General features: G+C 40.2%; 1 protein-coding gene across 1 annotated transcript in view; it reads right to left on the reverse strand.

The window, feature by feature from the left end:
* The window catches only part of NUP205 (nucleoporin 205), a 76,604-nt gene extending 57,325 nt beyond the window's left edge, over positions 1-19,279 (reverse strand). Inside the window, exons 1-8 of the mRNA XM_049893499.1 lie at positions 19,190-19,279; positions 14,575-14,717; positions 13,149-13,320; positions 8,288-8,432; positions 7,748-7,907; positions 7,095-7,323; positions 3,858-4,022; positions 1,776-1,951 (exon numbers count right to left, since the gene is read on the reverse strand). Coding sequence (XP_049749456.1) covers positions 1,776-1,951; positions 3,858-4,022; positions 7,095-7,323; positions 7,748-7,907; positions 8,288-8,432; positions 13,149-13,320; positions 14,575-14,717; positions 19,190-19,217 — 1,218 coding nt within the window. The 5' untranslated portion in view covers positions 19,218-19,279. The remainder of the gene's footprint in view (positions 1-1,775; positions 1,952-3,857; positions 4,023-7,094; positions 7,324-7,747; positions 7,908-8,287; positions 8,433-13,148; positions 13,321-14,574; positions 14,718-19,189) is intronic.
* Between the last annotated feature and the right edge of the window lie 5,073 nt (positions 19,280-24,352).

The following is a 24,352-nucleotide window of genomic DNA, read 5'->3' on the forward strand; positions in this document are numbered from 1 at the left end:
CGAAACAAGAAACCACGTCTCCCTTTAAAACATATCATAGTTAGACAAATCCACGATCACAGCTGAAGACTTCAACACTTCTTTCTGAATATTCGATAGAACAAGTACACAGAAAATCAGGAAGGAGGATATACATTTACATCAAGAGAACAGAGTCTAGAAAGAGACCCACATACATGTATGGTCCATTAGTTTTTGACAAAGGAGCCACAGTAATTCAACAGAGAACAGACAGTGTTCTTGACAAATGCTGCGGGAACAATCAAACATCCATTTGCAAAAAAATTAACCTTGACCCACAAGACACATCATATACAAAAACTAATTCAAAACAGATCACAGACCTAATTGAAAAGTCTAAAATTAAAAAACTCTAGAAGAAAATCTTTGTGACCTAGGGTAGGTAAAGAAGTCTTTGGTCAGACATAAAAAGGATGAATCATAGAAGAAAAATATTTGATAAACTAGACATTTAAAAGATACTGTTAAGCCTTCCTCTTTCCAGATGAAGACTATCTTTCCATAAGCAAACTCCCACGTGGACCAAACCCATTGCCATCGAGTCGATTCCGACTCACAGCTAGAAGAAACCCCCTTTCTAAGATGTCATTTCCTCAGATGTAAAAGAGTTAGAAAGGCTTCTTCCTTTTCCAAAATTCTGCAATGCTAATCTATCAAGTCCTTCAGGGTTGCTGGCTGAAGTTTCAATTTACCTGTCAGTACTCCTTGACTCCTTGACTAGTCCAGTCCTGAACGAGCTATCCTTACCCTAAAAACATCCACTGTCATTTACTGCCTGTGCCTCTCATTTATTTACTGTGACTGCCGATGTTCTCCTATGTATATGTCTTATCTCCCCAACTAGGTATAAATTCTTTGTTGGCAGGCAATAAGTATCCTACTTATTTGTCTTCTTCACAATACCTAGCATAATACCTATAACATAACAGAAACTTCAATAAACATTTGATTCATTAAATAATATATAAGCTCTTCAATCTTTGATTGGTCGTTGCCACTCTGGGTACTTTTTTCACTTGCCTTAATGTTTTTCAGGAGATATGGTATCAGAACTGCAAGACGATATTACAAGCGTAGAACTATCGGGTATTTTTTCATACACACAAAAAGATGGCTTTACAGAGCTTTCCCTTCATTTACTTCCTGCCAGCATTTTGACGGTGTCCTTGGCCACAGAGCACACAGAGCAGGCACTGTGAAGGGACTGTCTGCAACGGCTCCGAGAACCGTTTCCTGCATCAGTATTACAGCTTGAGCCCACTATTTAAAAACAGCCTTCGCATTACAGTTTCTTCAATAAATGCCTTTACGTGTACCCATGATGAAGCCCATTTAAAAGTCTACACTAGAATTAAGAGCCTAAAAATCTCTATAAAGCTGGAGATTTCCCACTGTGTCTCTTCCACATCATGTATGGAAATATTAAATAAGGCCAACCTCAGCACTGACCCCCGTGGTAAATAATTTTCTACCCATAAAGGCATTTTCATTTATCTAGTACTTCCTCACTATAAACCATCCTCTATGGTAAATGTTTCTTCCTATTACCTTATTTTTAGGGAACAGGTTTTATATTATTTCACTTTCATAAGTCACAAACGGATTCAACAAACAGATTCACAAACTCTAGCAAATTACTGTCAAACGTTAGTCTGTGCCTACAGACTTTATTAGTTTCTAACATATAATCAAGTCAGTTTGACATCATTTTCTAATCCTTCAACTACTTTGTACTCTTCATACAGTCCACTTACCTTCATTGGCATAAGGGCAAGAAAATCTGTGATGAGATTATGGATTCTACGGATATAAAATTCCTCCTGGTAGAAGTTCTCTGACCCTACCACAGATTCGCTGAGGAACAGGAAAACATTGTCAGCAATTGCGAGCTCTGCCATTGCTTCATCTGCTTCTGTGAATTCAGCCAGGGCTAGAAATATATTTTAAAAAACAGTACATGGGGGAAAAGTCATTAACCTGGATTATAATATCTCATAATACTCTGCAGAAGGTTCCAAATTCAGCTCTCTTCCCAACCTTCTAGCATGTCCTGGGCACAAAACGTGGCTGTGTGTAACTGTAATTGACTCACAAAGCCCAGAGAAGAACTGCAGAAAAGTGCATTAGAAAAAAATGTGCCCTTTATAATAACACTATTATCAGTGAAAACTACTTTAGAGAAGTGTGATGTAACACTGCTGCTGACAGAGAGCTATTAGCCAATTAACATATTTTAATCTAAATGGAACAAATGGGTCACTCAGAAAAACTCTTGACAGTGAAAAACAAAAACCTGACATAATCAATTTGGCACCTATAGGAATTTGATTAACTATTACATACCAACCAACAAACCAATCCATTGCCGTGGAGTCAATTCCAACTCATAGCAATCCTACAGGACAGAGTAGAACTGCCCCCATAGAGTTTTCAAGGAGCACCTGATGGATTTGAACTGCTGACCTTTGGGTTAGCAGTCGCAGCGCTTAACCACTACGCCACCAGGATTTCCAACTATTACATAGCCATTTAAAATTTTAAAGAGCAATTTTATGCCAGCAAAGTACTAAAGTAACACTTATGTTTTTTATGAATATGGTATAACTGAAAAACAGAATTTATATATGAATGCAAAAGTCTAATCAGCCATCTGTCAGCCTTTGACCACGAAAAAAAACTGGACCTAAGAGAGACTCTTAACACACACAGAAAAGGCTTTCTGCAGCCCTCTCAGGGAGGACCAGCGTGACTCCAGTCAACAAGATGTTCTAGAATCACACGTCGATAAAATGCTGGAATCTGCTGACACCCGGGCACCCGAAAACACTGACATGCCCTGCAAACGTTAATAAGGTCTTTGCAGATTTACCACAGAAACGTACACAAGTGACAAATTACAGCTAACACATAGCTCTAATCCTGTCAGGGTAAACCATATAGTATGATAACTACATGAATCTAAACGGAAGGTCATAGAGTATGCTGTATTCTTCCGTATGATCTGTGAGACAGTCATGGAACAACGTGGGTAATCATACAAATAGTGGGTAACAGACTGTTAAAAGTGAGAATTCCACATTCATTCCCGATTGGTCCAAATATTTCATTTCTAATATCTTGGATTTTAAAATACTGTTTGTTTTTAATTTGACACAATGTAAAAAGTTGGTTTATCTATGGACAAAACCAAGAAGGAAATGTATAAAAATGAAAATAGTAGTGATTTTTAATTTAAAAAAAATTACTTAATGCGATACTGTCATTTTGAATTTTAAACTCTTAAGGAAAAAAAAAGCTAAAAGAGCATTGTTGCCAGCTCCAAAAAAGGGAAATAATATTCCATATAATTTCTTTCGGTAGTCAAGAAAGAAATTAGTAGGTATACAGGTAGTCCCTGACTTACAACATATTTAAGTTACGACAAGCCACGCTTAGAACTGTCCCTTTTTTGGGTACATCTTATTATCAGCAATATGTACTACATACAACGCTGCAGCATGTAGTTTGCTGATACTATCATTCTCAGGTGTTCACACACAGATGTTCAAAGACTGGATTTATAGATACCAATAATAAAAAGCAATAGTAATGAAAACTTAAAGAGGTATTCAACTTATGTCAGAACTGACTTACAACAGAGTCGTCAGAAGGGAACGTCATCATAAGCCAGGGACTACCTGTATATTTTACTACTACGTTGCCAGGGTTCACTTACTACAACTCTAGGTATCTTACTATGCTCATATTTATATATTTCAAAGATAATACCCTTTCCAAGATATCATTAAATGCTGACAAGTCACTTTTCATTAAAAAACTGCCCACAAGCAACTCACCTGTCACGTCAGGCAGCTGGGATATCCCCCTGAGGGCCAGTGCCCAGGCGAGCCTCACGGTGGCCTGCAGACCGGGCAATTTCCACAGCTGTGAGTCTTGAAGGCGAGAGTGAATTGTTGCAATGTATTGTCTCTCAGTCAAGAGTGGAAGTTGATGAAGCATATCTGAAAACACAAAGACAGACCACTGTAGCAAAAACTTGAGAAATACATTCTCATTTTTCATATACTGGAATGAGTTTGAGCATTTTCGCCGAAGAATTTCAACTAAATAATATTAATGTTTGACATACCAATAAGTACACTGTATCTGTAAGGATTATACAAACTAAAAGTAAAAGAGAAAAGAGACCATAATTCTAAATTTTTATTTCATTATTTTTAGACATTTGTAAATGTGTACTATAAATAACTAGAAAAAAGTTTAAAGAGTCACTCATCGTTTTCTGCATATAAAATCTAAAATACAAAAAGCAATGCTATGCAAAGGTCCAAAAAACATAAAATTTCCAAACACCTCATGGGATTTGGTTCCCTGGTTTGAGGTTTAGAGTCATGGTTTCATGGGACATCCCAGTTAACTGGCCTAATAACATGTTTAGTGCTTCTGTTCTACCTCCTACTTTGTTGTGTAGTGCCTGGGGTCTTAAAAGCTTGTAAGCAACCATTACCAGGCACAACAATTGGTCTCCATTCACCTACAGCAACAGAGGAAGGAGAGTCAGGAATAGGGGAAGGAAATTCACATGAAAACACCAGACTTAATGGTCTGACTGAGACAAGAGGAACTCCTGAGCCATGGCCCCCGGATGCTCCGTTAACCCAGAACTAAAATCATTCTCAAAGTCCACTCTTCAGGCAAAGATTAGACTGGGCTAGAAAACATAAAATAGTACTCGTGAAGAATGTGCTTCTTAGTTCAAGCAGACACACGAGACCAGATGGGCAGCTCCTGTCTGAAGGCAGGATGAGAAGGCAGGAAGGGACAGGAACTGGTTGAACGGACACAAGAAACCCCGGGTTGGAAAGCAAGAGTGTGCTGTCACATTACAAGGATTGCAACTAGTGTCACCTAACAATATGTGTATAAATTTTTGTACGAAAAATTAACTTGAGCTGTAAACTTTCACCTAAAGAAAAATTAAAAAAAAAAAAAAAGGAATAGGAGAAGGATATGGAATGTGTGGCTAATTGCCTCCATGAACAACTGCCTCCTTTGCCGTGAGACCAGAACTGGATGGTGCCTGGCTACCATTACTAAACATTTTGATCAAAGATTCTATAGAAGAATCCCAATCCAAAGGGGGAAATGCAGAATAGAATTTCAAATTCTCATGGACTATAAACTTTCTGGACCCATGGAGGGCAGATGAACCTCTGAAACTCCTGCCCTGAGATAAATTTTAAATCTTAAACCAAGAATATCCCCTGAAGTCATCTTAAAACAGAACAATAGTTTCGCTTAACTAGTAAAAAAAGGTCTGCCTTGAGCATTATGCTGTTTTAAGTACTATCTATGTGGGATCAAATTGACAACAGCAACTGGAAAGATTAGATAGAACCTTAGGGGGCAGTGAGTTTATGCTAATGGGGGAGGAACAACTCAGAAAAGGAGGGTGAGAATGGATGTACAACTCAAAGATTACAATCAAATGTCACCAAATTGTACATGTAGAAACTGTTCAATTGGTGTGTATTTTGCTGTGTATATTTGAAACAACGAAATTTAGGAAAGAAAAATAATTTTACTAGATAAATAATATGCTGAATTTAAAATAGCAAAAAAAACTTATCAAAACAAAGAACACAAAGTATAAATGAGCATCCACTCTGGCTACAACATAAACAAACCGCCAAATAATGATTCAAGGATTTTCCATTTATAGCTCAATTGCACTAGAGTGCTTCAAACAAGCACAAGATTCTGAATAAACACTAAAATAATAGGAAAAACCACTGACCACCTAAGAATTCATTTACTTTACTTCATTATTTTCTGATACTTCCTTTTGATCTGTCTTGTGAACAACTAGGAAACCCTTATGACGTAGTGGTTAAGTGCTACGGCTGCTAACCAAAGGGTCGGCAGTTCGAATCCACGAGGCATTCCTTGGAAACCCTATGGGGTAGTTCTACTCTGTCCTATAGGGTCGCTATGAGTCGGAATCGACTCACCGGCACTGGGTTGTAAACAACTAGTTCTGTGGTCCCCAACTTTTAACCAAGAAAGACCCATTGTTTAATTCTCTGTTTTAAAACTTTCTGCCTACTATTGTACGTGCGTGAATAATTCACTTCTCCCGTTTATTAATCTAAGATATACAGAATGACCAGTAAGAACTTAAAATCAAAACGAGCTAATTCACATAAGCACCCTAACTTGACACAATTCCCACTGAAGGCAAAACACTTTACGTCTTCGCCTATGACACTTCACAGTTATTCCATCTGGCTCGTTAGGATTCCAGCTTACAAACTTCCATTAGCGCCTAAAAGACCTCTAGGGTTCAGGGCCCCGTGGTCTTGCCTACCTATACAAAACTCTGCGCTCACTTTTTTCAACACGGGAAATGTGACCGATGCTTCAGCTCTCTGCTTACTGTGATACACAACTTATTGTGTGACAACTTGCTTGGCGTCAAGGGTAGTTGTGGTTTAAACGAGCCTTTCCTAATGGCTAAGGACGGTCACCAAAGACGAGTTGAAAATGTCCACTCTCCCACACACCTAATGAGAGGTCTGGATGATTCAGTCCAAGTGGACAGGGGGTAACTATGGGAATAATGACAAACATGTGTGACATTAAACGGCAGTCAGCTATTTTTGTGGGGATCATTTCTGAGATCATCAGTGCTAGGCAGTAACTGCTCACAAGGTTGCCAAGTGAAATCTTGCCTACTTCACAGAAAATAGTAGTCAAAGATCATGTACTATTAAAATTATAGTTATTCTTCCTGAGGATGTTTTCATGAAAGGTTTGAAAATGTGGATAAATGACAAAGAAACAAGGAAGCTAAGAATGTGTAATTCCTGATATTTTTTAGCCTTTAACACTCTCTATTCCAAAAGCCAAAGGAGAGCAGAAACACCCAACATTCAAATATGGGTGAACTGCACACACAAGAATAAAATATACATTTTTTTAAGTAGATACATATCACCCTTCGTAAACGTTACCACCACAATTTTGAACCTAATTTTTAAAATGAATGTATTAGTAGGTATAAAGTCCAGTACCATCGCGTTCCTCGGTGCTTTGTTCTATAAAACTGATATCAAAGCAGTACAGAAGAGCCATGAGAAGAGCAAGGTTCACTGCATCCAATGAGCCATTGGCCTCAACTGTCGCTCTTTCCAAATGCCCAATAAGAAGCAGAGTGTCATCTTTGCCTAATGGTGACTGGCAAGCCCAGGCAAAAAGGCTTTCTGCCAGAGACTGCCTGCATTCCTTGATGAGATCGGAAACCTAGAAATAAAACAGTACGATTATTAGTACAGATAAACTACAATGGCATTGGTCTTATTCCAAAACATAAAACTATCTTTTAGAAAGGCTAACTAAAATAAACCTATCTGAATGCACACGTGATCCTAAAATCTCACCTATGGAATTCTGAGCAAAGCCTCTTGGTTAGTCCTCATTCCTAAATTCCAAGCTCCTTTATGGGGTGACTAATTTTTTAAAGATTTTATTCCAGAAGAACTAAAAGGGCAAGTAAGTGGCTATAAAGAAGTCATAACGTCAATTTTGTGTACAGTTGCCTATATACTTTAATGTGCATTATTACTTTTCTTATACCTCTATTAGAAGAATATTCTAATTGTCATGATTTTTCTGCCTCCAAGATTTGACACAGACAACCTATGAATTGATCTCATTGAATCCTTGCCTCTTTGCGGTGTTTTTCACTGCCCAAGCCTCTCTCTCGCTGTAGTTTCTCAAATTCGTTGTTCACATCAATCTGTGACACCAGGGTAAGAACTTTATAAGTCAATCCTTGCTCCATCAGCTCATCTGTAAAGCGTGTTGTCATGGAAACCAGCTCTGGACTGTAATGAAATCAAATCGACAAAGCCACAATGAACAATAATAACTGTAACGAAGATAACGGACACAGCAAGAGCTCTTTTACAGCGATGCTGCATCACTGAACGCAGCCAGGGTCAATTATAACCTAGCTCCTTCCATCGTTTCAAGATCACTGCGTTTCAATAAACGTCCGTGCGTGAACAACTGAATTGTTCTTTGTTTGTAAACAATATAAAGCAGTTTTAAATTGCATGCTGCTCTTGGCAGAATGAGAGTATTTACTAATCCCCTTATTTTATATATTCTACATACATAGTAACAGAAAGTTTTATTATTTCTAAAATTATAATTCTTCAAGTAATTTCTAAGTAACATGTGAAATCATAAGAGGCAAACAGGCCTGAGTTCGAGGGTCCACGTCTTTCCTCGTCTGGATTGTACTAAGGCTTTCAGGGAATTCGCGATGCACCGCTTTCCATCCCAGTATAAAAGAACAGCTACTAATCCTCTGGTGAGGCCAGGAAAATGAGGCTGTTGGTGCTCCCCTAGAAAAGGAAGTTTAAAAAAAATGTAGTAAATACACATATATGTATTTATGAGGAGACAAAAATTGTAACACCGAAGTTCAGTTCAAAGAATCTCAGGGCTTAAAGGCCTGGGTGGTACAAACCACTAACGTGCTTGGCTGCTAACCTGAAGGTTGGAGGTTTGAGCCTACCCAGAAGCACCTGAGAAGAAAGGCCGGTGATCTACTTCTAAAAAAATCAGTCGCTGAAAACCCTCTGGACCACAGTTCTACCCTGACACACAGGGGTTGCCATGAGTCAGAACTGACTTGACGGTAGCCAGGTTTTGGGTTAAGAGTCCTCTACTTGAAACATCCACTCACTGTTCCACTCCTCCTGCAACAGCCTCATGGGGCTATCAACCTGTACGGAACACCAGCAGTGACATGGAACTCACCAGCTTCAAACTCCCAATTTTACCCTCATCCGTAGCTTCCATATGCTGAGTCACAATCTTTTGGTCCCAACAATTGGCCACTGAATCTAATCTTATTCAATGCCCATTTTACTCTCTGACACATGAAATCTCTCATACATTTGGAAGTTACTGCCTCCAGAGTCTTCTCTGAAAATGAAATAGCCTTTTCTTGTTTCAAGTTCACTCGCCCTTTTAAATGCTCCCCTTTGAATGGGCTTCATCTTATCTGTATACATTCTCCACGTTTGTCAGTCACTCTGCTTCTTAACCTCTGGGAAAAGGACTATGCCTTGTTACTCTTTGACGTTTTTCTCCAAAAGCTGGTATACTTAGTGAAGTCACAAAATGTTTTGTAATTTTAATAAGTGAATTCATTCATGGTAAAGACCAGGAAGGAACAGTTAATTGGCAAGTGTCAGGTAGGTGGCTTTTAATTTTAGTATTATATAGTAGGTCTTGTCCAAGTTTGAGTTCACATAAATTTTTTTCTAAACAGGAAATAGCACTCTCTGTAATACCAAGCTTGGAAGGGGAAAAAAAAAATCAGTAACTATTATTTGAAAGAGTAATTTATTTAAATAAGAAAAAGCATTTGTTTTCTAACATTCCATCCTATAGCATTTTCGCTGTGTTCTATCAAAGTGTTCCGTCTGCACAAAAGAAAATAACAAAAATAATTCTCTTCCCAATCCTGTTCCCTGGCTTTCCAGGCCCCCTCCCAGGAGTGACCATGGTCACCAGTTCCTATACAGTCTTCCAGAATTCATCTATGCATTTACAAGCTTCTGTGTACACTGTTCTGAATACCACTTTTCCTACTTAACAATCTGGGTGACTTGGTGACTGTTCCATATCCTTATTCTTTCAACTGCTACAGTACAGGTAGTCCCCAATGTACAACGTAATCGAGTTATGACAAACCACATTCACAATCATCTTTTTAAAAATTTTTTTGGACATCTTACTGTTAGTGCTATGTACTCCATACAATGTTACAGCGCGTAATTCAACGTTATGACCTACTGTTCAAAACTCTGCTGTATAGCAGGCTATGAAACCTAAAAAAAAAAGTGGTATTCTACTTTGAACTGTGGCGTCTGGGGTCTTAAATGCTAACAAGGAGCCATCTAAGATGCATCAATTGGTCTCTACCCACCTGGATCAAAGGAGAATGAAGAACACCAAGGTCACACGATAACTATGAGCCCAAGAGACAGAAAGGACCACATGAACTAGAGACTTACATCATCCCGAGACCAGAAGAACTAGATGGTGCCCGGCCACAACCGATGACTGCCCTGACAGGGAGCACAACAGAGAACCCCTGAGGGAGCAGGAGATCAGTGGGATGCAGACCCCAAATTCTCATAAAAAGACCAGACTTAATCATCTGACTGAGGCTAGAAGAATCCTGGTGGTCATGGTCCCCAAACCTTCTGTTGGCCCAGGACAGGAACCATCCCTGAAGCCTACTCATCAGACATGGAAGGGACTGGACAATGGGTTGGAGAGAGATGCTGATGAAGAGTGAGCTACTTGTACCAGGTGGACACTTGAGAGTGTATTGGCATCTCCTGTCTGGAGGGGAGATGGGAAGGTAGAGAAGGTTAGAAACTGGCAAAATGGTCACGAAAGGAGAGACTGGAAGAAGGGAGTGGGCTGACTCACTAGGGGGAGAGTAAATGGGAGTACATAGTAAGGTCTATATAAGTTTATATGTGACAGACTGACTTGATTTGTAAACTTTCACTTAAAGCACAATAAAAATTATTAAAAAAAAAAAAAGTGGTATTCGCCTTACGTTAGAGCCGACTTAGGAACAGAACCCCATCATAACTCAGGGACTACCTGTACATGGCTGTACCGTTATTTAATTGGCGCTCTGAAGAATATTTAACATGTTTCAAATCTACTCTATCATAAAACCAAAAAACCAAACCCAGTGCCATCGAGTTGATTCCGACTCTTAGTGACCCTATAGGACAGAGTAGAACTGCCCCATAGAGTTTCTGAGGAGCGCCTGGCGGATTCAAACTGCCGACCCTTTGGTTAGTAGCCGTAACACTTAACCACTACGCCACCAGGGTTTCCACTCTATCACAGTGAATATATTTACATCATTCCATATGTGATTATGTTCAGAGACTTCTGTTTCAGCTCCAACATGAGCTACTGTGTCCCTAACAACACTGTTTTAAAAAACTCTTTTAATGAAGTGATTCCAAGGTAAAATCATTTATTAGTCAAAAACTGAAAACAACAAATATCTATCTTTCAATAATTTGCAGCAATTTCAAAACGCTGATTCAGAATAAAAAAATCAATGCTGCGTCAATGCAAAATAAAAATTCTGATCCTAAGTAATCATAACCACAAATATATCTACATGAAAAAAGTAATTTTCAGCTAACTAATCGGCCTGAGAATCAGAATTCAACTACACTCCCAGCTTCATGCCAGAAACATGGTGATGTTGGACAGCGCTGGGCAGCTCTCTGCCCCTTATGGCAGCTAACCCTGTCTACCCTGCCATATTTCTGACAATGCCTTAGCTCCCACACTACACTTGAAACTCCTTAACGATGCATTTTTGTATTTATCAGTCCTTGCCTCTCTTCCCTCTTGGGACTCTCTACCTAGGTAATCTTATCCAGCCCATGACATAAGACACCACCTACATCAGTAGTTCTCAACTGAATGTGATTTTGCTATCCAGGGGACATCTGACAACATCTGGAGACATGTTGGATTGTCATGACTAGGAGGGGTGCTGTTGACACTTAATAGGAGAGACCAGGGATGCCGCTAAACATCCTACAATGTACAGGACAGCCTCCCAAAACAAAGAATTAACTGGCCCAGAATGTACAAAGATGATGCCCACATTTCTATCTCCAGCCGTAACCTCTACGCCAAGCTCCAGACTCATATACCCAACTGCCTACCATTCTAATGTGCCACGGCATCTAACCCTTAATACACCAAAGCTGGGTTTTTACATTTCTCCTAAACCTTGATTACTTTACCATCTTCCTCACCTTCACAAACGGCTTCACCATTTACCTCGTTCCTTGGGCCAAGAGATCTAGGTGTCATCCTTGATTCTGCTCATTCTCTCACTCGCCACATCCTTGGCAACAACGTTATCTCTAAAACATACGCCAACCCTGACCATGTCTCTCACCCACACTGCTATCACCCTATCCAAGCCACCAGCTCTCACCTGCCCTTCTGTTAACAGCCTCCTAACTGATCAGTGCATCCTGCTCCCCTTGTCAATCCTTTCTCTATACAGCAACGAGAGAAGTCATCTCAAAGTTATACCAGATTATGTAACTTTTCTGCTTAAACTTTTCACTGCAATTAGAATAAAATCCAAGGGACTTTCATGGCCTGCAAGATCCAACATGATCGGATTTTTGCCATTTCCTCATCTTCCCCCATCCTCTCCCTCATTCGTTACGCCATGGTCACAGTGGTCATTTTACGCTTTAACATGTCTTTGTTCCCCCTCAAGCACTTGCTGCCTGCTCTGCCTGGAACACTCTGCCCCAACAACTCTGTGTGGCTGGCGCCTTCTCATCATTCAGGTCTCAGTCAAATGACCCCATCTCAAGGAGGTCCTCTCTAAGTCCCCTTTTAGGCTTGCCCCAACACAGCCCCCAGCTCTCTCCCTCTCTCCTGCTGTCTTGTTTTATTTTCTTCCCAGTGCTTAGTATTATTGAAATTACCTTGTTTTTCGCTTAATCATTATCTGAACAGCTGCCCCCCCAAAAGAAACACCAAACAAGCAGTGACCTTGCCTTGCTATTTACAGGACAATAAATGCTTTGTGCCACAAAACTGAGATGCCACCAATTATTCTTTGCTAGTACATCACCACATAAAAGCCTACCTGAAGACAGTTCAATAACCTTTAAAAACTCTGATGATTAAAAGGAAGCCTTCCCTTCAACTAAAGATAACCAAAAGAAAATACACTGAATGTGTGGTTTCTTTATATAACACACTCTTAGAAACTGTTTGAAGCCTGAAAAATATAATATTTGAAACTATGAGTGGATCATTTTATAACTCCATACTACCTTACCAAAGTTCGGGGCCCTGGTGGCTCAGTGGTTAAGCATTTGGCTGCTACCCAAAAGGCAGGCAGTTCAAATCCGCCAGCTGCGGAAACCCCAAGGGCAGTTCTATTCTATCCTGTAGGGTCACTATGAGTCTAAATCGACTCGACAGCAAGGGGTTTTTTACCAAAGTTCCATTAAATATTAACCTACCAGCAAGGAGAAGTTCGACAGCTGCCAGCTCCCCAATATCAAAAAGGTCACTAAGGATAAAGGCTTCTTTAATGAGCTGTTCAGGAAGAAGTCGGGTTCCCTGTTGGCCTTGGATGGCGACTCCCTCTGTACTGGCTTTCTGAACCTTCTCATGCTGTTGAACATTTTTTGGCTGCAATGGTAAAAATAAATAAATAAGATCATGTAATGAAAATAGTAGATCGGAGACATGGTCCTTAAGTGTTACCTGAAGAAGTTTATTCATGAAAGCACAGCTTGCTAACAATGCACACAGAAGTGTTTCTCAGCAGATAATCTAGAATCAGACCTTTATGAGCTACCATTTTGCATAATCTGCAGCTTTTTATACTATCAACCCCTTCTTAAGAACTATGTCTGCTAAACACTGAACTACAAAATTTTGGGAAAACACACAGAATAGTATACTATTTTTCAAGTTTCAAAGGAACTTTTCCAATTATACATTTATTGAATAAAAATAAACATGGTCTTCAAATGGGAATTAACAAATGGATATATGAATTGCTGAATTCATTAGTAAAGCTACAGATAGTTTACTAATACATCATTTAAAATATGGTCTTATTCCCAAAAGGCTTATTTGGTCTCAATATTTAACAAATGACATACAAAATCTTAAACTTCTACACCTTATAAGAAGACCACCTAGGTCATTTAATCTAACTCCCTTATTGCAGATGAGAAAACTGACACCCAGGTAAGTCAGGTGACTTGCCTGTGGTCATATAACTCCCCAGTGGTAAAGCCAAGATTAGAACTCAGAACTACTATACCATTGGAGAAAAAGCAAAAGGCCATTTCTGTTAACATCAACCCAAGAAAGAGCTCTTAGATGGTCCTGTTAGTACAAAAGAAAAAACTGTCAAACAGCAAGGGAAGGAATATTCCGGTAAGAATCCACTCCACTGAATTACTCTACACCTGGTTGCAAAAGATTTCACGATGCAGTGATTGATGGTACCCAAGAGTTAATTAGCTCAGCTTACGTAACTTACATAACACTGCAAAGAGTTAAAATGTTGAAGTGTACCTGGAGATAAATAAAGCAATCAATCTTACCAAGCTTAGATGTATTATTAACTATAGGTCAGAAATTCCAAGAAGGAAAATATTTCTGGAATATACTGAATTTCCTAAATCATATTCAAGTACTATTAAGCTTATCTCCTAGCTACAGATAAATACAGTATTAACTCTTGTGGATAATAAAAAATAATAATTGCTCCCAGGAAAAATTACATTTTTAAAGAAAACTTGAATCACTAGAGTAGGACAAATAACATATTTTGTTTACATGCATTTAGAGTTTACTTGCACCTCTTCAATCTTTTTTAAAAAAAGCAAATCCAAGAAGCAAAAAAAAAAAAGAAAGAAAATTTCCTACTGGATTTTTGAACAACGAGATGAAGTCAGGTTTGTGCTTCTTCAAAATCATGTCAAGCAGGTGAACAGCTTCAGGTTGTCTTTTCCAAAGAGCATTTCCCACTGTTTGCCAAATGTCTTTGTAAGGACCCCACAGACTAGCAGCTTGAAGAAAAAAATAAATAAAATACCATCAAATAAAATGCACATTTGGAAAATAATGCCATGTTAAATTCTATACATCTTAGCCACACTCGAAGCTACTTTTAAATAGAAGGAGTTACATACACAAACCAAAGGGCCTTGGTGGTGCAAATGGTTAAGCTCTTGGCTGCTAACAGAAAGGCTGGGGTTCGAACCCACGCAGCGGCTCCACGGGAGAAAGGCCTAGCAATCTGCTCCTGGCTGTAAAGATTACAGCCAAGAAAACCCTTCGGGCAGTTGTACTCTGTCACGTGGGGCTGCTATGAGTCAAAAATTGACTCAAAAGCAGCCAGCAAGAATATATAAATCAGACATTAATATAAAACCATAGTTTATTAGTATTCTCAGGCAGCAATATAAACATCATTTTACCTAGCTTACTATAAAAATATATATATATTTTATACTATAAGGTAAAATATATCCTAATATAATATAATACAATACAATATAAGGTAAAATATATCCTTACTTCAAACTAGAATATCAGATGAACCTCGCTTTGCCACTTAAAAAACTACATCCTTAGAGAGTGAGTGACCTGAAGATAGGGAATAACCTCTTTAAACTTCAGTTTCCTTATGTAAAACAGGGGCATCAACTGCTACCTAGGGCTGTGAGAGTTAGGCAAGATAGACTAGGTGAAGTGCAAATACAGTGCCTGGAACACCACAGGGGCTCAATAAATTTAAGTACCTTTGTTTCTCTCCCTATCATCCAAATAAAAAGCAGAAGTAGGAAAATTTCAAACTTGCTTTACCACAGGTATTTCAGAAATTGAATAAAGGGCGGCCACGTTAATTTCTTCCCTTAAAAATAATACTTAACATGCAATAGAACCTCTTAAAAACTAATAAATTTCTTTATACTATGCTGCTTAATGCAATAAGCTCAGTGAGTTCTAGAGAAACTTTCCTTTTTTTTCCCTCCTTTTACGGGGATGTATCCAATAACAGGTCAACATTCTACACACAAAAAAACCACCTCTACTGAACAGGCTCCTCAGCCCCTTATCAATGTCACCACATCACAGAGCCTAGCTGCAACAAAGATTTCTCTTCAGTTCGTCTCTCGTTGGACTAACCTTAGTATTTGCTAATTTTTAGTACATATTACTGATTACAAGTGAGACTATAAATTTTTCCAAATCACTAAACAAGGGTTCAGCAAGCAGGCAAGTGCCACTCCATGCAGGGTTTCCTTAGCCTCATTAAGATCTTGGCCTTTACCCTAAAGGTCAAGCGAGACGAAGATGAAAAATGTCTGCTGGACACAGTGAAATGGAAGAGCATGTTAACCTTATGGAAAGCTATTTCTGAGGATGCGAGAGCTAGAATGGGTTGAGGAATAGGAGGAAAAGAAATAGTGAGTAGTGACAAATCTTTTGAGACCCTGACAGCGAAGAGGAGTAACAGCACAGGAGCTGGAGAGAGGCATGAGATAAGATAGAGAGGCCGGTGAAGAAGAAAGTGGCGAGAGAGGTAAATATACAAGAGAGAGAAGGATAACAGACAGGGAGCAGGGCATAAAGAGTGGAATTTACATCAGCCTGAGACCAGAAGAACTAGATGGTGCCCGGCCACAACCAATGACTGCCCTGACAGGGAACACAACAGAGAACCCCTGAGGGAGCAGGAGAACAGTGGGATGCAGACCCCAAATTCTTGTAAAAAGACTAGACTTAATGGTCAGACTGGCCCTAGAAGGACCCTGGAGGCCATAGTCCCCAGACCTTCTGTTAGCCCAAGACAAGAACCATTCTCAAAGCCAACTCTTCAGACGGTGATTGGACTGGAATATGGGATGGAAAATGATACTGGTGAAGAACAAGCTCCTTGGATCAAGTAGACACATGAGACTATGTTGGCATCTCCTGTCTGGAGGGGAAATGAGAGGGCAGAGGAGGCCAGAAGCTGCCCGAATGGTCACAGGAGAGAGTGAAGGGAAGGGCTGTGCTATCTCATTAGGGAGAGAGCAATTCGGAGTGTATAGCAAGGTGTATGTAAATTTTTGCATGAGAGACTGACCTGATTTGTAACCTTTCACTTAAAAGACAATAAAAACTAATTAAAATAACAAAAAAGGGGGATATTGCCTTAAATAGGAGGAGGGGAGGAAACTGCTTGGAAAGGGTACAGAGATATCTAGGTTTGTATGTGTGACAAAGGGTGAAAAAAGAGAGGTTGTGCCTGTTGGCTTCTCATGTTCTCTGTGACTAGGTGGCTGAGGCTGAGGTATCAGCTGGAGGTTAAAGATTTGAGGAGTGTGAAAAAGGTCTGAAACTGTCACTGCTGTGAATGGGGCAGAGGTGACCAGATTACTGGAAGCACTGTCAAGTACTGTTAATGGTTGCTTACTAACAACAACTAGTAAGTCATGCAGGTGAAGTTCAAACACAGGTCTTAGGACTCTACAATCTATTTTTTCCCCTTCTACAATTGTAAAAAAAAAAAAAAAATTCTCCTGATTCTTAGATTTTAAAAAAATGTTTCTTTTCTACATAGCCAATTAAAAGCTCTGCCACAGGCTTTATTATACAAAGTACAATAAACACTTTGCAACTGTTGACAACTGCTTTTCCTTTCTGCTTCAGTGTTTAATGATAGTAACTCAGGATGAATAAGTACTAAGGAAATATATATAACCACACACACACAGTATACAAGCCTTGCTTTTAAGTTTATACCTGGTAGGAAACGTGACAGCAACATTAAGGACGTAACCTCATTATTAAAATTTAAATATATGAAAATTTGATGTAATAAAATGAATTGGGTTGTGATTAAATAGTAGCGTGCAATAGTTTGGAAACCATGGCGACGTAGTGGTTAAGTGCTGCAGCTGCTAACCAAAAGGTCGGCAGTTCGAATCCACCAGGCTCTCCTTGGATACCCTAGGGGACGGTTCTACTTTGTCCTATAGGGTTGCTATCAGTTGGAATTGACTGGATGGCAATGGTTTGTTTGGTTTTTTTTGAGGGCGGGGTGCAGTAATTTAAGCCCCTAAGCTGTATAAATCCTGGGGAAGTCACTAAACCTCTCGAAGCCTCTGTTTTCAAGTCTGTAAAGCGAGGTATTTAAAAGCCACCACTCCATAGGCGCCTCAGAGGAATTAAACGAGATAATACAAGTACAGCAGTCAGTCCAGTGCCTGGGACACAGGTGCTCAATAAATATAAACCATCGTTATTATAAAATAATTTATCATAGTGTTTTTAAGTGGTTTGGTTTATAAAACTCAAATTTAGACAATTTTTCAGGAGTACCCGTTCTGTGAAAAGTAGAACCTGCACTCCTCCCCCCCAAAAAGGCACTGCATAATTAGAGGCAAAAGGCTCCCACGAAGGAGTGCTCTTGAGTGAGATTCTCTACAAAGATTTATCGCACAGGTATTCTCTTAATTGTGACCAAGAAGCTAAGTGCGTCTCAACCGGGGCATTACTGACATTCCCAGCGGGAAATCCTACGTTTTCAGGACAGCCCCGCCCATACAGGACTTCTGACATCCTTGCCCCGCCCACTAAGCGCCAGTATCGCACCCCAGGAATTGTGACAATCAAAAATGCACCCAATATGAAACGTCCTTGGGGGAGGTACCGCCCTGGGTGGAAAAACACCAAAAGAAGCCCCACCCCAAATCTTCCGGCACTCCTTTCCAATCCCACTGCCACCGAGTACACTCCGACTCAGACTGCCACACTTTCCTCCTGCGGAGTGGCTGGTGGTTTCGAACTGCCGTCCTTTCAGTTAGCAGTCGGTCGCTTTAACCACTGCGTCACTAGTGCTCTTTAGAGTTCCTTTGCCACCTTCTAAATTCTGTTCCACCCCGAAGATCTACTGCCCCAAAGGTACAGGAGCATCCAGAGCCGGGCCACGCCCGCAGAGCTGGGAGTCATCAGCCAAGCCCGCGGCAACCCAAGCCCGGCCACTTTCCGGATCGCAGACTGCATAATCAAGGGTCCTCACTGCCTATAGGACTCCCCTGTCAGCGGCTCCGGTGCCTCCCTACGGATTTGGGGTTCGAGTTTTTCAGCTTCCGCTCGTGGCTGAAAAATCTCTCAGGTCCTTTGGGCTCACTGCCGGAGATTTGACGCCTATCTTGGCGAAACCCGGGCCGAGGATACCTAATAGGGTAGGGGGAGCAGGAACCAGACTCGGCCCCGGGCTGGGAGAGACTGCACATCCGGTTGCAGGGGACTAAGCCTCACTGCCTCGGCCCTGGGACGCCGACCCAAGGGCCAGAGCCGCCGCGCCAACGCGTGCCATTCAAACCTGAGAGGAGCGGGACCCTAGGCCCAAAGCTAGAAAAAGGCGGATACCGAGCACGCGTGGGGGCCTGGCCTCGGAGGAACCTCACAGCCCGAGCTCCTCCCTGAAGAACCGATCTCCGCCCTGCCCTGCCCGGCCTTTCCCTCCTGCCCTGGCCGCACTCACCCGAATTTACCGCCAACGGGGTCGCCATCTTGGAGGCGTACTAACGGAGCCCTCGGGCCGCACGGAGGACCCCGACGGGGTGAGGCTGCCCGCAGCGGCGCCTGAACAGAAAAGCTCCACGCTGTCCCCTCCGAACGGCGCGCTCGGTCGGCCTGGGCGGGCGAAAGACTCGAGAATCTGCTTTGGGTCACAAACGTCAATCTCCACCGGGATTAATCCCATTCAGGTAAGGCGAGGGCAACCAGTTCGGAGACGCGAGGCCCTCTGTCTTACTTTGAGCCTCTAGGCATCCTGGGACATGTAGTTTCTTCCTGGTGATAAGTGAAATTTGTTTATACCCGTTCCTTTCCAGGCGATTCCGACTCACAGCGACCCTATAGGACAGAGTAGAACTGCCCCATAAGGTTTCCTAGGAGTGGCTGGTGGATTCAGGTGGATTGGAACTGCGGACCTTTAGGTTCGCAGGCAAGCTCTTAACCACTGCACCACCAGGGCTCCGTAACGCTGGACAAAGACATCCTGAGACTAGTTATTAAAATGTCGCCTGTTTATGATATTATAAAAGCCGTGCATTCAAAATAATTCTCTTAATTTAAAACTAACTCTTCCTTGCATGTTGCGTCAACATTACAGAGAGTGAAAGAAATCAAAGGGAAACAAATCATAACTTTTTATTATGAAAGTTTTGAACATATACAAAATAAAAATAACGAGCCTCCAACGTCAAAAACTTGGCCAATTCTCCCCTCTCCGCAGCAAATTCCTGACATATTTCAGAAACACCAAGTATTTTTTACCTAAGCATCAGAATAGCTGGGCCCTGTTTATTCACTTGCATCAAACTAAAATATAAAAATCATTACAACTTATGCCAGGCATATATTAAAAATCGTATATGCATTATATCATTTAATTCCTGCCACAACCCTATAAGAGGGATGATAAAATTATAGCTGCTTATCTCAAAGATGCTCCATGTGTCTTACAGTCTCACTTTATCAACTCCAATATTTCACTGAGGTTGAGAGGAAATAGGGTTTGCATTCCCAGTTCACTGTCAGAATTAGAATTAAATAATGCAGATAAAACCATAGAGTATACTGTTGAGAATATTGAGTATATTCATTCTTTTGAACAAATAATATTGAGTGAGACTGGTCCAATGTACACTAGGTGAAACACAAAAGTTACTGGTGGTTTTTTTGAAAGCCATTTCAGTATAGAGGCAAATGCCAGGCTACAATGAAAGTGATTCTCAGGAATGAAGGGGAAGAGAGAGGAAGAGAGAATGAAGGGATTTTTCATGAAGTTCTCCATGAAGGTGAGAAGAAAATTGATCGGGAACTTGGAAGGAAGCAGAGTCCAAACAAGATTTTCTTTCTCAGCACAACTCTTACAAGCCTTCCTCCCACACACACTCTTTAAGCCCACATACTTCCCTCTTGGTCGATGGCTTTGCTTTCCGTGAAGGAATGATTTAACTTCCTGCAGCTCACGCTCACCCATCACCACACTGACTCAAGTTCTCTCATGGGATGCCTCAACCCATAGCAATCAGGATATTGCCCCCATCACCACCCCTCTAAAACTGCTCCCAGTAAAGTCACCTGTGACCAACTGTCAAATCCCACGTGCACTTTTCTGAATGTCTTAGAAACGTTTTTTCTGGTCTTGGCTTGTGGAGCATCACACGTCCAGGTTTTCCTCTTTCTAGTTTTCCTTTTACGTTTCCTGCATGGGCTGCTCTTCCTTTTTTCACCCATTAAATGTAGCTCTCCCCTCATGGTCCCTCCCTTGGTCTCTGTTCTACATGCTTTCTCTGGGAGATCCTATGGCTTCTTAGTACTACCTGTTGGCTGATAAATCCGTACTTGTATCTCTAGTCTGGGCCTCTCTCCTGGCGCCTCCATAATCTACTTACTGGGAGAGAAAGAGAGGGGCCATGTAGAATAGTGTTAAGAAACCAGACCCTAGAGCCAGGCTTCTGGGGTTCAAATCCTGTTTCAATCACTTGGCTGTGAAACAATCCTCAGTGCCTCAGTTTCCTCACCTTTCAAAGAGGATGACGATGACAATAGTACTTACGCCCTTGGGTTGTTGAGAGGCTTATTTGTAAAGTGCTTAGAATGTGCCTGACACATAGGCTATATGAGCATTTGTTAAATAAGGATAAGCTATGTCTAATCTGCCCTGTGGGGTCGCTATGAGTGGGAATTGACTTGACTATGAGTGGGAATTGACTTGACAGCAATATATATATATATATATATATATATATATATATGGTAAAATAAGTGCGAAATGGAGGTGTAGTCAATTACTTAGGGCTAGTTTAACCAGGCTGTTAGAGTGCACTGAGGCCTTGGGAGTGCTCTACAATTAAACAATTTGTGATTAATCTGCAACGAGGGGCTGCACTGTGCCACAGTCCAATTGATCCATTCCAAGAGACAGAAGGCTATAATCTTGCACTCCCAATGGTTTTAGATTATTCATAACTTCTCTCATTGCCCTAATTGAGATTTAACTGCATACACGAAGCTCTTTCAGATCTTAAAATAGACAGATAGCTGCTGTCGAGTTGACTCCGACTCAAGGCAACCTCATATACAACAGAATGAAATGTTGCCTGGTCCTGCATCATCCTTACCATTGCCAGCACGTCTGAGTCCTTCGCTGCAGCCAGGGGTGGATTACCCAATAACCAAGGTAAGCACGTGCTTAGAGTGTCAACAAAACAGGGGCACCAGTTGTCCAAAGCAAAGACCCATAGATGCCAAGAAGACAAGACACAAGGAAAAGCAAGCACCACAGAGGAAGAGAACTGGCAAGGCACTAAACGAAACTGATACTCATTCCAGTGCGTGAGAATGTGCCAACCAGAAATAAAGTTCACACAAGGTCACGACAGTGCCTATACATAGGGTTGTTTAAGCTATGAGGCCCCTACCACTTCAACATCTTTGTTGACATCTGTCTCCTACGGTCCCTTCCTGTGTAATCGAAATTCCTTGTCTCAGTGAGTCTCTTGTGAGTATACTGTTTCTTCCGAATAAATAAGAGGTGGGGTGGGCCGTCAAGTCTAACTCTTGCTACATTCATCCAATATGCAGCTTGATCCAACAAGAGTGGTTACTGGGCAAGGATGGATTATATTAATAGATAACAAGTCTCAGATCCAGTCACACCCGTCCATATCTGCTGATCCAGCAACTCCAGCCAGGAGACAATGATTTTGGCCATGATGCAAACACAAGGATACGGTCTTGTGCACGTCCTGGTAAACAGCCAATGGGAACTCCAGTCCCAGATGACTCGCAAAAGTGAGGGAACTCAAATAAGTCAACTACTGCAATGAATCCAATCAAGTTACTTTTTAACTGTCTAGCATTTACATACTGAATTATGTCCTAAGTAATGTAAACAATAACATTTATAACTTTAAAATATGTTTGGCATAAAGGCAGACACAGTTTAGCATACATTTAATATAATACTAATGGGCAATAATTTAATGTAATACTAACATAGCAAACATCCAAAAATACTAGAAATAATAATATTTATCTAACAGGGAAAGTTTTAATTTATGTGTCAAGTGAGTTTTGTTTTTTATTGTCTGTTGTGTGAACACAGTGCTTGATATTGCTGTATATGTGCTAATGAACACAGTATCAGGCAAGTTAAGATTATGCAAAATTCAATATTTATCATGCATAATATGTTTCTGTTTTGCAACAATGAGTCTGTTTATAAATTCATCCTCCAAGAAAGCAACAAAGGACATTTATCAGAACATTATATTTTATCAGAATATTTATGTATCTCTGTGTAAGGAAATTGAACAATTCCTCAAGGAAATAAATTAAATGAAACGTTAGATAATAAAAATTATATAAGTGTATTTTATTTTCCATTTCCTTTCAGAAGTCGATTGACATTGTTATGACTCACAAAACAAACTTGCTTTTCGAGAAGTGCTGTTATCGTTACATCAGTTATGTGTGTATGTATCTCCAAATATGGGAGTTGAACGATTCCACAAAGAAATAAAATGCATATTTTATAAATGTTGTATACGATAACAATTATATTTTCCTTTTCATTTCGGACCTATCAGGTATGACCTCACATTCAGTTGTTGCTCACCAAACACAAAAGAACGCATCATTGCGACTATAATCATGTAACTTGTGACATACTAGTCCTGTCCTGCGCAAATTGAACCAAAATGTATCTGCACATTCAGCAAACCCTTGTATTTGTATCATGCTCTTTGAAATTGCTCTCACACCCCTTGAGTATCAGCAGTAGTCCAATGATCTGTGAAGATGCAGTATCGAAGGATGAAAAGTGAGTGCACAAGTGTTTAAGTATTATTTCAGGATGAAAAACACTCATGGAGATCTGTGTAGGGCCCATCAACAAGCATCATACAATAAATTAATGAAATTATTTCTGACTGCCTTGTAAGTTCTATTTTTTTAATTGTCTCAGACCTGCAGAACAAAATTGCATGTTCCAAATCAAATTTTTTTTAACTTACTAATTTTCAAATATAGATTTTTGTGTTAACATCCAAATTCTAATGTAAATTTTGTCTTATAAGTTTCCCTTGTTTTATAAATTTTATGTTCAATTTTTCGAATTTATTGCCACAGTTGAACCAAATTTAAAAAGTGACATAATTTTATATCCAAGTAAAATGAAACGGCAACAACTAAGTGAAGCACAAAAAACGACAGCTCACAGAAGATAAAAAGGATTTGTGAATCTCCAAAGGCAATTTGAAAATTAACTTCCTCTTTATAACACAATGAATCAGAAGAACTTCTTCCATTGAACGCTAGAGTTTAACAGGTACAAATTGTTGTACTAGTACCACTAGTGCTGAAAATACTAATAGAAATATGATTATAACAGAATTTGTTCTACATTCTGCATCTATTCCTTTCTGCAGTAAAAACAGTTAACAATGGTGTAGAAAGTGAAACTATTTTAGAATCTGAAATTGTTAACATTTGCAAACCCCATAAATAACAGAAAAGCAGATCTGCTTTGTGGAATAAGTTTCCTTCTAATGATGTAAATTATTGGATCAAAAGAGGGCCAAGTGATTGTCAGCATCACAGTGGACCATTCAAAAATTCATTTTGAAAATTT

Source organism: Elephas maximus, chromosome 8 (assembly GCF_024166365.1).
Source record: "Elephas maximus indicus isolate mEleMax1 chromosome 8, mEleMax1 primary haplotype, whole genome shotgun sequence".
Taxonomy (NCBI): domain Eukaryota; kingdom Metazoa; phylum Chordata; class Mammalia; order Proboscidea; family Elephantidae; genus Elephas; species Elephas maximus.